At 40.2% G+C, this 14,116-nt stretch overlaps 1 protein-coding gene across 3 annotated transcripts in view; it reads left to right on the top strand.

Moving 5' to 3' along the window:
- The first annotated feature begins 1,601 nt into the window (after positions 1 to 1,601).
- The window catches only part of SPG11 (SPG11 vesicle trafficking associated, spatacsin), a 78,853-nt gene continuing 66,338 nt past the window's right edge, over positions 1,602 to 14,116 (top strand). For all 3 annotated transcript variants that reach the window (XR_013993447.1, XR_013993448.1, XM_081049939.1), the window contains exons 1-6: positions 1,602 to 1,887; positions 5,052 to 5,236; positions 6,551 to 6,775; positions 8,185 to 8,386; positions 12,460 to 12,597; positions 12,779 to 13,224. Coding sequence is in view for 1 of the 3 variants with exons in the window: in XM_081049939.1 (XP_080906065.1) it covers positions 1,634 to 1,887; positions 5,052 to 5,236; positions 6,551 to 6,775; positions 8,185 to 8,386; positions 12,460 to 12,597; positions 12,779 to 13,224 (1,450 nt within the window). In the remaining 2 variants the exon portion in view is untranslated. The remainder of the gene's footprint in view (positions 1,888 to 5,051; positions 5,237 to 6,550; positions 6,776 to 8,184; positions 8,387 to 12,459; positions 12,598 to 12,778; positions 13,225 to 14,116) is intronic.

The following is a 14,116-nucleotide window of genomic DNA, read 5'->3' as shown; positions in this document are numbered from 1 at the left end:
AGAGGTTGGAAAGATATAGATTTGTAAGCCATTATTTTAAAAAATCTGCTGGGAAGTGAGAATTTTAAACAGGAAAGTAATATGACTCTGACTGATGAATTGTTAGGGAAACGAGACGGCAGAGAAAAATGTTCAGAGGTTTTTTTCCAACAGCTCAGGCAAGAATTGAAGAGTGGTGACAAAAAGTAGAGAAGAGATTTGGAGTAAGTCTTGGAAGTAAGAGTTGACAGACACTGTTGATGGGCTGGATAAGGGTGGTGGTTAAGAATCAAGGCTGACTCCCAGGTAGAGTTGAATGGTGGGCGTCCCAAACTGAAGTGGGAAAAATGAGAAAAATGGGTTTGTTGGGGGTTAAAAACCAAATTTAGACACTTTAGAGTCCTATTAGAAATCCAAGTATACATATCAAGTAGGTAGTTAAACAATAGTCTGGAGTTGAAGGAAATGGTCAGGGATAAAGACACAAAAGTGGAAGTTATAAGCATACATATAGATGATACTTAAAGGTAGGAGAAAGGGAGAGATTATGTAGGAAGAAAAGCAGACCAAGGAGTTATCAGTGAAATAGGTAGAAAACTAGGAAGTGGTGTTACCAAAATAGAAAGTTCATTAAGAAAGGAGTGAGGAATGATAGAGGTGATGGCTGGTTGTGGTAATATGGAGATCATCGACCTTGAACAGTTTTGGTGGAGACGTTAGCCTGATTAGAGGGGTTGAGGTGAGGAAGGAGAGAGTTTGTTTGACTACAAGAAGAATCAACTTGGAATTTCCTAAAAGGGAAGCAGAAATTTGACAGTAGGTAGTTGTTGGTGTAGGTTAAGGGAAGTTACTTTTCTTAAGAATGACATGTTATATATAGCTTGTCTGCCTGGTAATGAAAGTACCTCCAATAAAGGGGGAGAAAACAATGCAGGAGAAAAGTAATTTTACAGACACAAAGCTCTAGAACGAGAGGATGGGAGTCAAAGCACAAACAGAGGAGCTGACCTTTGGTAGCCTTGTGACCCTATCTGATTGTGGAAAATGTGTTAAGAAAGGTACTGCCGTATATATTAGGGTTCTTTCCAAAATGCCTACTCCACACCTCTTCTCACCCCTTCTGCTTCTCTTCCTCTCTCTCCTGACATCTCTGACCATACTTCCTTGAGAAAATAGCAATGAAAACGAACTGCATCACCTTCACTCCTTCCCGTTTCCCTGCCCATTACAATGGGTATTGTTTAACTTCAGCACTCAGGTCAACTCCCTCATGATGGATCGGTCCACACTACAGAGAATATTGCACCACCCCCGGGGCCTGCAAACAAAAATAATAGCACACTAAGAGACAGGAACCGGGTTCCAATAGCTAGGTGGCAGCTACATTAAGGCGGCAAAAGGTAATGCCACAGAGTGAGCACACCTGCTACAGCCTGCGTTAGGCTGCTAAATTAGGCCCTTAACTATTTCAGAGTAAACAGTGGTCTTGAGGCAAAGACAGATATGGCTTTGCTGTATTGGTTAGTTGGTACCGGCCTCTATAGGCAGGAAACGTAATCGCGGCGGGATCAGAGGCAGCCAGAGGGTTGGCTACACTGCGCATGCCCAGGACTCCGTTGGGCGCAGGTGACCGGAAGAAGCGTCCGAACCAAAGATGGCTGCGGCGAAGTCGTCCGGAAGTTCCGCCGCCGGTGGTACCTGCAGCCCTAAAGCCATGGAGCGGGTTCTACCTATGTTGTTGGTGCCGGTCCCCGCCGAAGCGACGGGGCGGATGGGATCCCGGGCGCAGATGCACAGAGAGCAAGAGGTTCTGGGGAGCCTGACGGCTGCAGGCAGCCTTCAAGTGCTTTCCTTGGCTCCCGGCGGCCGGGGCGGGGGTGGCTGCTGCCTCGATGGCCCCTTTCGGCAGTAAGTGCTGCAGGAGGGCTGGGCAGTGTTGGGGGTGCCCAGAGCTCTAGCTCGGCGGGCCCCGATGCCGCACTCCTGGCATGGAGGTAGCGGGAGAGGAATGACAGCCGCGGGAAACGCCCCAGAGGCGAGCCCGGTTCCCTCTTGGAACTTCCTCCTCGCTCCGGTGCATCCCTGTGCCCTCGCTTCCCGGTTTCGGGTGGGCGGGGACGGTATCCCGCTTCTCTTCTCGCGTCAGCGAGCCTGGAATGGGCCCCAGCTTAGGCGCTGGTTGCTTCTACTCATTCAACACAGGTTGATTAACCGTCACTGTGCCGTGCACCTTGCCCAGCTGGTATCCATTAGATACCAGCTGCGGAATCATCTCTAATTGGAGTCATCCTGATAACCTTTTTCTTGCCCCTGAAACAAAGAGGGATTTCCTTCACGTATGGGCTTTCCCCCCTTTCTTCAAGGACAGAGCCTATGAGTTAGTACACTCATTCTCTCAAATATTTATTACGCCCTTACTGTTACCAAGGAGCAGTGCCTAAAAAGTTGAATAAGACAATTCTTATATGTGAGGCTCGCATGATTTGGGAATTAAGTAAAAAAACAATTACAATCATGTATTACTTTCCACTTCTGTAACTCTCGGTCCAGGACTTAAGTTACATAGTGCCCTCTGAGGCTTTGGGCGCTTTTTATAACAAAATATTTTGGAAACGATCTCCTCTTAAAGACTTTGAGTAGCCAAGAGATGGCTTACCTTGGAATCTCCAGGTCCTGTAACTGCCTGACAGTAGAGATTCGTTTGTTAAATGAGTGAGTGCTTTAACCTGTTCTGTGTCTTCTTTATTCTCTCTCTCTAGTTGCTAGGAAGAGGAATCTCTTCCTAAGGGGAAGTAAATTTATTCAACAGTATTAAGTACTGTTGAATACAGCCTCGTAAAGACAAGCATGAGGCAGAGAGAAAAGAAGCAGAACTCTTGAGGTGTTTGAGAACTTAACAGAAAAGACATTCACTTGTGAATTAATGAGGTATTCATAAGTTACTGCGTGAAATTCGGGGGGGACGTGGATTAAGAAGAGCTTTTTTATTTGAATTGCATTGAATTTTAATTCAATTAAAATAATTCAAGGGTAAAAATAAGGACGTTTATACTATTCAGGATTTACTTCCTATTTTTCCCAAAGTGTTTATAGTCCTTTTTATATTGTTGAAATCACTGTACGTCCTTTATTTTCATTGAAAATCTCCTGTCTTTCCACATGGAAATAATAGTCCATGTGCTAATGATGTTAATGGTGTCACAGTATTCTGCCTTTTAAATATATCTCAATTTGTTGAACATTTTCCATGTTCAACCCTTAGATTGTCTTCCACATTTCAGTGTAAACAGTTAGGAACTGGGCGTTAATTAAAACTCAATCTAGATATAGGATAGTGTGGGGACAGAGTCCCAGAGAGCAGTTTCCAGGCTCTCGGCCTCACATGGAAAGGTGCTGGCTGGGGTAGTAACTGGCGACCAGCTGTTATCCGTCAGCCATTAGCCACTGATATAACTGCTGTGGCTGAGCTAGCAAGCGTGGATTGTGAATTGTGGATTGCAGAGAGGCGGATTGCAGTTAGCAAGTGAGGTTGGTTGGCAGAGAGGCGGTGGGTGGGTTGCGGATCCTGTGGCTCCTGCTTCCTGTGTCTCCAACCCAGTCGCCAGCGAGACTATAGTGGTGTGGCTCCCCTATCTATGGCTCCGTGGGTGTTCCTTTTTGGCCTCACCATGTCTTGCGTTCTTATGTGGGGAGCGGGAGCAGAGACCCCGCATGACACCCTGCATGACAGATAGAAATATAAAATGTGTTAATCTTGTTCTCTAATAAGGACATACAGCACCAATTCCAATTTTTGCAGATATAAAACTTACTACTTCTGTAGAAAAAAAGCTTTTAAAAAGATGAAATTTTATCAGCTTGGTAACCTCATCTTATTCCATTGCATTGTTTTAAAAATTGGGGCCCTTTTATTTTTAAAATGTAACATTATTATTAAAATGGAAGCTGTAGCATCATTAGTATCTTTCCATCCTTGTTGCTATGACATTACACTGCTTTAAATAGTCTGTAACTGTGCTGTCTTGCATGGTAGCCATTTAGCCACATGTGACTTAAAATTTGTTTCCTCAGTTGCGTTACTCATATTTCATGTGCTTAGTAGCCACATGTAGCTATTGGCTATTGTATTGGACAGTGCAGATATATAGAACACTTCCATCATCACAGAAAGCTTTCTTGGACAGCTATTCTATAATATACCATTCTGGAGTCTTCACTCTGTTAATGCACATAATCACTTTCTTTTTAAAAGTCATGGTGGGGACAGATCCAGGAGTGCAGTTTCCAGGCTCTCGGCCTCATGTGGAAAGGTGCTGGCTTGGGTAGTAAATGGCCTTCAACTGTGATCAGATAGTCATCAGCTGTGGCTAGTTGGCCGTCAGCTGTAACCAGTGAGCCATTGGCCACTAATATAACTGCCATGACTGTGTTGGTTGGTTGGTTGGTTGGCAGGCAGAGAGAAGTGGACGGCAGATTACGGATTGTGTGGATCCTACTTCATGTGTCTCGCCTGGCCACCAGCGAGAATATAGTGGTATGAACCCCCTATCTATGGCTCCATTGGTGTTCCTTTTTGGCCTCACCATATCCTGCGTTCTTATGTGGGGAGCGGGACCAGAGATCCCGCATGACACCCCTCATGACAGTCATTGAAAGCATTTAAGTTAGCAAAACCTATTTTGGTAATTGTGAGCCCCACCTCATATAAATAATGTGCATATTTATTTGTTGAAACTTATCCTTGATCATAACAGTTCCTTTAAACATACCATCAGTCAGGATTTAGGATAAAGGAGTAAAAGCAGCCGTCATTTATTTCTCCATGTCTCCTTTCCACCATCCACTTCTTTATTCTTGTGTTGGTCTGAAGGGGGCTGAAGGAGAAGAAGCAGGAAGCTAGAGAGGGTAGAGGTGGGAAGTCCTAGAGTAGTTTACACTCTCTTAAGTTGGATTTAGAATTAATGCTACCAGGTGAACTAAAGAACTCTACTTATTCTGCCCTTCTAACCTCACCATTGTAGGTAAGTATTGTGGATATAGAATATAATAAACAATCTAAACTTTTTTCTTAGCTTTGTGTGGGAGGATTCTCAGAACAGAGGCACACCAACAGACAAGCCCAGACTGCTCGCTCTTAGTGAAAATTATGAACTGCTCATCTATGAATTTGATTTGAAAGATGGAAGATGTGATGGAACCGTTTTGTATAGCTATAGTGAGGAGACATTGCAAAAGCTCATTGAAGATCAAAATATCAGTAAGTATTTACAGGTGGTCTTTCAGCATGTTTAAATCTGTGACATTACTGTGTAATTTTATATATTTTAGGAAAAATTCTTGTAGAGATGAGCTCAGGTTGGGAGATCTGCCTTGTCCAATACTAGTGTGGGGACAGTCCCAGAGAGCAGTTTCACGTGGAAAGGTGCTGGCTCAGGTAGTAGATGGCCCTCAGCTGTGACTAGTTGGGCGTCAGCTGTAACCAGTTAGTCATTAGCCACTGATATAACTGCCGTGGCTGAGTTAGCAAGCGGATTGCAGTTAGCAAGGGGTTGTTGGTTGGCAGAGAAGCGCAGATTGTGGCTAGCAAGTGGGGTTGGTTGGTTGGCAGAGAAGCGGATGGCAGGTTGTAGATCGTGTGGCACCTGGTTCCTGTGTCTCCAACCCAGCCACCAGTGAGACGAGTGGTATGACTCCCGTATCCATGGCTCCGTGGGTGTTCCTTTTTGGCTTCACCATATCCTGCATTCTTGTGCGGGGAGCGGGACCAGAGACCCCGCATGACATTGGCCAGTAGCCACATGGGTTTATTGAGCGCTTGAAATGTGGTTAATATGACTTAAGATGTCCTTTAAGTGTCCAATACAAACCAGATTATGAAGACTTAGTAAGACAAAAGTAAAACAGCCCATTAATAGGTTTTTGTATTAATTAAATGTTGAAATGATATTTTGGATGTAAGTTACCTTACATTTGGATGTAAGTTACCTTACATATGTATTAAAATTAGTTTCACCCGTTTCTTTTTTCAATGCAGCTACTACTAAAAAATTTAAAGTTATATGTGTGGCTTGCATTTGTGGCTGACATTATGTTTCTATTGGATAGTGCTGAACTAGACTGGTTACAGAGCTACAGAGCTACGTATTTATTATGTCCTCTCTTGAGACTGCAGGGAGCAGAAATCAAAGCACTCAGGCTTCTATTTCTAAGGCATTAGCATACTTGCTGCCCTTGATTTTAAGGTTCCTTCTTTTCATGTTTTGAAATAGTCTGTGATTGTTCTTATGGGGTACCATGTGTAAGTAGGCTTTGCTGAATCATCTTCTGGTGTGCTATCATGTTGTCCATACATAGAAGAAACAGACATTGTAGATTATCTTTTTCCATCCCTTTAACCACCTTCCAATGACTATTTGCTTAGGTGGGTATGAATAATAACTGCCTACAGTTGGACTGAGCTAAGTGCTATTTCCTTTTTGTTTTACCTGTTTGTGTTATGTCTACAAAATCAAATTTACCCATTGTAAAATCGTGACCAATGAGTTGGAAATAATGTTCTTTTGTTTCATAGGTACTTCCTTATTATCTTTGCGAATTCTGTCATTTCACGATAACACATCATTACTGTTCATCAACAAATGTATCGTCCTACGCATTATATTTCCTGAAAGAGATGCTGAGATTAGAGTACTTAACTGTTTCACGTTACCCTTGCCTGCACAGGCAGTGGACAGGATTATTGACACGCAGCTCTGCAGAGGAATTCTTTTTGTTTTGAGCAGTTTAGGCTGGATCTGTATCCTTGCTGGTAAAGATGTTGATATACAGTGGAGGAGACTACCTAGAAAGATGAACCCTTTTAGGCTTTTAGTTTTAGGGAACTGGGGTGTCGATAAATGGTTAGTTTTTCAGTAAAACTTTTCAGGGAAAAAGATCTTCATGTACTTAAAATACTTAACTATATTACTTTATATTCCATTCAACTATTATCCAGTGTATACATATGTTTTTTACTGGTCATAATTACCCAACTTAGTTGTGTTCTTTTAAAATTATATATGCTTTGCATTACCCATTTATTCAGATATGCTTATTAAATATCTACTATGTGCTTGTTCCAGGAAGGATTTAGATGACTGCTTATGATATGATACTTATATTTTCATGTATGAATATAATCCACCTCTTACTGGTAATGATTCAATCATATTAGTGAATCATATGGTTTGCTTAACCACTTTTAATTTATTTTTGGAAAATATTCTGGGTTCTTTTTGTCTGTAGCAGATCCATAGGTCATCAGCAAAATTATTTCAAAGGCTTGAAAAATGACCTGTTATGTGATTTTGCAGCTTTCATTTCTAAATTAAGGAATACTTTTTCTATTTTAGATATATTAGCCTATGTTAAAACTTCTTTCGTAAAGTGTTATAAATTATTGGATTAACTTCATTTTTGTTGCCAGGTTGTAGAACTGTGTTGTCCAACATAACACTAGGCATATGTAGCTTTTGAACACTTGAAATTGGCTAGCATGACTGGGGAACTAAATTCTTAATTCTATTTAATTACTTCAGACTTAAAAGGTGATGTTTAATTCAGCTATTGGAGAACTTTTAAGTATGTTTGGAACAACTTTGGTTGTTCCAAGTTCTCGAATGTAAATTTTATGAAATCTAAATACAGATAATTTATTTTCAGTGAAAATTTAGTGTCCAAATTAAGATATGCTATAGGTGTAAAATACCAGATTTTGCACACTTTATGAGAAAAAGATGGAAATTATCTCAATTTTTTTATATTGATTACATATTGAGATGATATTTTGAATACATTAAATAAAATATATTAAGATTAGGTTTACTGGTTTCCTTTTACTTTTTAAATAAGGCTCCCAGAAAATTTATAGTGACAAATGTGGCTCACATATTATATTTCTCTTGGACAGCACTGTTGTAGAACAGTAGTGGAGAGTATTACCAGTGTCTCAGGGAGTGGCACAGAGCGGTATTCAGCAAGTTGAATGAACTCCATCAGGTTGTTTATTGGGCCACCAACTTCATAGTCATTTGGTTACTGTGACGGGGCAAACTCAGTGTCCTGTTACTATACCTACAAGGTGGAGCAATGAAGGCCATAGCTATCCTGTGGTTTAAATGGTTAGGCATACTTAAAACTGGCATTTTCTTTAACTCTAACTCAAAGACATTTTTGACATTGTGGAGAGTACACAGGTAGCTCGTGTGGACTTAGCACTTCACCAAGAAGATATGTGTAATGAGCAGCAACAGGAGCCAGCCAAGATGTCTTCCTTTACTTCACTGAAAGTGTCTCAAGACCTAGATGTTGTAGTGATTGTCAACTCCTCCAACTCTGCAATTGCTCTTAACTTAAATCTGTATTTCAGGTATGTAGATTACTGCAGTCTCTAATTTGAGGTAAATAATTGGAGCCATAAGAGCATAAAAATGGACTTGTTAGGTTTCTTTTTACCCCCTTCTTCCGCCTCTTCCCACCCCCCCCAACTCCGGTTCAAGCCGTTGTTTCTCAGTCTAGTTGTGTAGGACACAGCTCCCTGGCACATGCTGGTATTATGAGCCGTGTGCTCCCCGCCACCCTGGCTGAGGCAGTCAGTCGCTAGGAGCAGGGCGCTCCAACCACCTGAGCCACTGGGCGGGCCCTAGGTTTTTGTTTTTTTTAATACTAGTTTTCTTCCTCTATTCAGTTAGATCATGTTCTAGCTACTACATAGTGAGGTTGTTAATGTATAATGTATGCAAATGACCACCAGTTGCCTTTTTGTTTCTGGATGTATACCAAAATTTTGATTTTGATGTTATATATGGCTCATGTCATCAGGTAAGGAAAAATGTAATCAATCACAATTTTAAAAGCCCTTGGCTATTATACATTATCTATTCACCTCTTGCCCCACATAAGAATAGAAGAGAAATGGCATTTACTCTGTGTTAGAATTCTTATGTGGCTCAGGGTCCTGGCTTCCTTGGAGATTACTTATCTCTTAAAGGAGTTTGACGAGATATACTAACTTTCTCCAGCTCAGGATTTCACCAGGTGTTTCTCTTGGAGAGCCCATACTTTTGGCTATTTAAATATGTTAATAAAAATTGAGTGCTTATTTGTGTTGCTTTTTGATTTAGATAGTATTCTAGTTGCTTCTGATTTTATAATGTTTGAGGAGTGTGTATGTGTTTACATGTATGCGTGTGGCGCGCACACACACACACACACGCCTATATATTGGAAGTTGCTTATCTAAAAGTAGGCTGGTCCACATTTAGGACTCTCACTATGTAGGGACATTCAAAACAATTAGGATTTTTGGTCCTAACTTAATATGAATGAGATAAACAAATCTTTGTATTTGGAATGCACTTTGGGTAATTGGAATGCACTTTGATGGGTTTTATTCCTTATTGTTTGGATCACAAAAAAAAGGATAAATTCATCTTCACGTACCTACCAGAACAACTCACTACTGTCATATTTTTTTCATTTTTTTTCTTTTTTTAAATGTTTGAGCAGGGATGATTAGCACGTTCTCAGATTGTATCCTTATTTATCAGTAGGCCATTTTTACTGACTAAAATATATGTTGTGTGTCTAATTACCTCCTAATCTTCAGTAAAAACAATTGGAAAACAATTTGACAGGCGAAGAGAGAGGAAAGCCTACTCAGCTACTCTGAGCCTTGAATGTAGGTTTTTAGTCCTTTGAATGTTTTGGCAACACTCCAAGACAACTCTGAAGAGGGCACCAGGCACATTCCTTTGAAAAATTTCATTGAACTCGGCTGCTATAACATCAGCAAAAGAAGAACTACTGTTCTGTTCCCTGCAGTAAATTTAGGGATCTGTCCTGTCCAGCTAAATGAGTGAGCTCTGTTTATTAATTGTTTACATAAATGCTCTTTAATTAGTATAATTTCTCTGGAGTTGACTGCATGTTTTATTTGATAAATGTGCTCTGCAATCTAAAAGTGTTTGTCTTTCCTGCCTCCTGCCTCTAGCTCTTCCTTCCCCTGATACAGAATGCCAGTCCTTTTCATTTGATTAAGTCCTGTTCATCCTTTGAGATTCACCTCTGTAACGAAGGCTTTCCTTACTAGAACCCCTTCCTCTTGTAATTTTATATTCATTGTATAATTTTTCTCCTCTTTCAACTTCTGTAGCACTTCTGCTTTGAACTGCCATTTAGCACTTAATTGTATAGTCTTGTATGATTTCCCTATTTTTTTCATGTTTCACATAGAGCTTGTAAGCTCCTTAAAAACTCAAACCCATGGTTTATTCTCTCAGTTCATTGTCGGTGACTTTTTCTTCCAGTTTACCTTAGCTGTCCATTCTCATAGTCATGCCTTGGGCTTTGTCATTATTTGAAACTGCTCCTTCCCCAAATCACTATTCTACACATCTCACTCTCTGACTACAGCTTCCCAAACTTTCCAGCTCACTTACTCAAGTACCCCCACTTCACCAGTCATTTGACCTCATTGGAATTCCCAATCTTTGACCTTTCACTCTTCAGGCCCTTCCTTTCTTTACTTCCCTCCCTTTCCAGCATGGGTTCTGTGACGTATAATTTCAGTCACTGTCTTACATGCCCTCTAAACTCTTGCTCCTGGTAACACTTGGTCTGACAAAAATCTTTTTTTTTTTATTCTGCATTTTTACTGTCACTGCACCCAGGCAACTAAGCGCTTATGAGGACACCACAAAGAAAAATTGATACCACTGTAAGTTCACATTCATGATCTTCAACTGGTCTCTCAATATTACTTGGAAATTTTACAATTATTTTTTTCATGAGCCCATTCTTTAGAACGCTGTTGTTAAGTGTCCATTTTCCTTAAACATTTATTCATCTCTTTACCCCCAACTTCTTGGATCACTTTGCCTCCTGCTTTATAAAGGAAGTAAAACCCATCTAATGGGAGCTCCTCTGGTTTCTCACATTAAATTACAAACCCACTTTCTTGTACCCATTTTCTGTGTCTTCCCTCCTATTACATCAGTGGGATTCCCCTCTTCTTATGAAAGCCCCATCCTTCTGTATGCTCTGGATCCCATTTCTTCCCTCCTCGGGGACTGTTTTCCATTTCCTCTTTTTTTGATATTTCCAACCTCTTAAAGTATTAGATCCACATCCAGTTAATCACCACGTCCTAGCCATTTTACCTTCTAAATGTTTCTTGAACCTGTTTAATTTTCTTAAGTCCCCTGTCATCTTCTGATCCATGCCACTCTTACCACTTACCTGAACAAGCATAACATCTGTTCTTACCCCTTCACATTCATCTTCTGTAGAGTAACCAGAGTGATGTTAAAATCCATCTTATCAGACGTATAGCCAGGTACATCTGGGAACAGGGTATATACCTTCTCCACGTATCATCCTTTCTCATTGTCACAGGGCCTTCTTTAACTTCATCTCAACAAATCTGTTGAATCTACCTTCAAATTGTTGAAAGGGTTAATAGTTAATAATTTAACTAAGTGCTCCTAGGATTTAAATGCCTCCCTTTCCCCCCAGCTACTCTTCTGCATCTGATCATATCACTTTTCTGCTTAAAACCCGTTTAGCTTCCTTCTCCCCCCAAGATAAAAACTAAAAATCTTTCATAACAACCCATAAAGCCCTTCACCATCTGTCTCCTGCCAACCTCTCCAGCTTCATCTCATACCACCTTGCTTCTCATTCACTATGCTTAGCCACCCAAGCTTTCCTTGTGTTTTTCAAATGTGACAGCCCTCTTTCTGCATATACTCTCCCACCTCCACCCACGCTCATTTTGCCTTCCTAGTTTTTATGTATTTCCCTGTCTCAGCCTAAATCATCTTTGTGGTGGTGGTATAGTGAGTGCTTAAAAACCTTTATAGTCACATTGACCTGGTTCAAATCTAGCTCCGCTATTTCTCTGAGCTTTAGTTTCCATATCTATAAAATGGGGATATATTTACTTCATAGGGTTGTTGAAAGGCTTAAATAAGATAATTTATATAAAGTTTTTATCACAACATCTGTAATATAGTAGACAAATGCTCATATTTTTATAAATCTCACTCTGCCCTTAAGGGTCAAATTCTTTTTTTTAATTGAGGTATAATTAAACCTCATGACATATAAGTTATATGTCATGTCATATAACTAATATGACATGACATATTAGTTTCAGGTGTACAACATAACTCTATATATATATATTGTAAAATGATCACATAACTCCAACATCATCACTATACATAGTTACAAATGGGTTAAATTCTTAAGGTTGACTTTGTCATTCTGCTCTAAGTGATGGAGATAAGAAGGAGTCCTATTCAGGATAACTTTTTGTCTATACTGTTCCTTCTCTGTGACACACCCCCTAACACCCTCTCAGTTTTTAACAGAAGCAGTAGTAACACAGATATGGGTTTGATCATCATTTTTGACCATGGCTATTATTTTGAAATGTAGGCAACACCCAGGACACCTACTGTGTGAAAGAACTAGAGCTGACATTCCTGTTGAAGGCCCTGCGGGCATAGATGAAGACGATCCTGTTAATTCTGACTACAGCATGAAACTGACCAAGTTTTCCTTCCAAGTGGATAGGTACAGAAACCGTCCTTCTGGGTTTATTTTGTCATTTCCCTTTTTGTCTTGCTTACGTTATACCTTTTCACTAAAAATCAGAGGTGGACACTTTTTTTTTTAAGTACAGCTTGTTCCTGGTTTAGTATTTTACTTAGTTCCTTTCACTTGTAACAAGTGTGAGCTCTACCCTATCTTCCAGGTCTTGGAAAGCCCAGCTATCGTCACTGAATGAAGCAATAAAGAGCTCCAAATGGGAGAACCATTGTGCTCCATGGTTCCAGGATATTTTGCACTTGGAGTCCCTTGAATCCAATAACCACAGTACAAGTGTGCCAACCTGGGCCTTCACTCCACAGGACATAATTCACAGTCAGTATAATTTGTCCCAGAAGGATCATGCCAAGACCAGTGATCCAGGAAGAGCATGGAAAATAATGCACTTCAGTGAACAGGAAGAACCCATCGAGCTTAGATGTGTGTCTGTGACAGGATTCACTGCACTGTTTACTGGGACAGTGGAAAGGATGGGCTGCACCGTTGTCCTCTGGGATTTGGAAACCCAGGGCATACAGTGCTTTTCCCCTGGCCAAAAGTGTATTCCTATAGACAATAGTGGAGACCAGCAACTGTGCTTTATTTTGACAGGTGAGAATGTCTTGTATTGGGTTGAAGTCCATTGCTGGGAAATGTGTATTTTACTTCTGTTGCCCTGGTTGCATTAGTGCCTGTTCTGTCCTCTAAATGATAATCTTTCACAGATGACCTTTGGTGTTACTAGTGGTAATGTTTTCTCATATGATTTCTGCTCAGCTAAATGCTAAGATACTAAGAGAAAGTTTAGGAGTAATAAAGGTTGGTTTTAACCCGGGACATCTTTACTTTGGTCTGGACAAGCAAAGGTTGCAAGCTGGTTGTTTGTGGGCCACATATGAACTGAACATTTATTTTGTTTGACTTGTACTATTTATGCTTTTAAATAAGATTTTATTTATTATAAATGTAAAATTAGAGGATTTCACACAAAATCTGGATTTCCAGCTATTACTGAGAAATTATAAGATCTGGCAATACTGGACCTGCATTCCTGCAGAGTAATTTATGAGTTGGAGCTGAATTTCAGTTCTCTTAGGTGAGACATTTTCTTTCTGGTTAGGTTTCTCTTGCACGTCTGTCACCACCTACTTGGTCCCTGTAGACATTTGGGTTTGATATTTTTAGATACACATTCATTCAGCATTTATGCCATACCTCCTACAAAACTACTGAATGTTGTGATAGAACTATGTGTATCTTCAGTACCCTAGTTTTGGTAATCATGTATTTCTGTGTGTCAGGAGCGTGCTGTTAATTGTTTTATTTTAGTAAATCAGAAATGTGACATCTCTGTAAATAGTTTCCAAGTATTGATTGTGCAAGATAATACAAAGTAGAAAAGTGAAATTTAGTGCTACTTCATAGAATGCATTCTTAGGAGAGTTTGCCTTAATGATCAATGTTTAAAATATAGAACTCTTCTTTAAAGACATTGAAAAATCAT

The sequence above is a fragment of the Rhinolophus hipposideros genome (assembly GCF_964194185.1).
Source record: "Rhinolophus hipposideros genome assembly, chromosome: 5".
NCBI classification, from domain to species: domain Eukaryota; kingdom Metazoa; phylum Chordata; class Mammalia; order Chiroptera; family Rhinolophidae; genus Rhinolophus; species Rhinolophus hipposideros.
The sequence above is the reverse complement of the archived record's forward strand: the minus strand, read 5'-3'. Positions and strand labels throughout refer to the sequence as shown.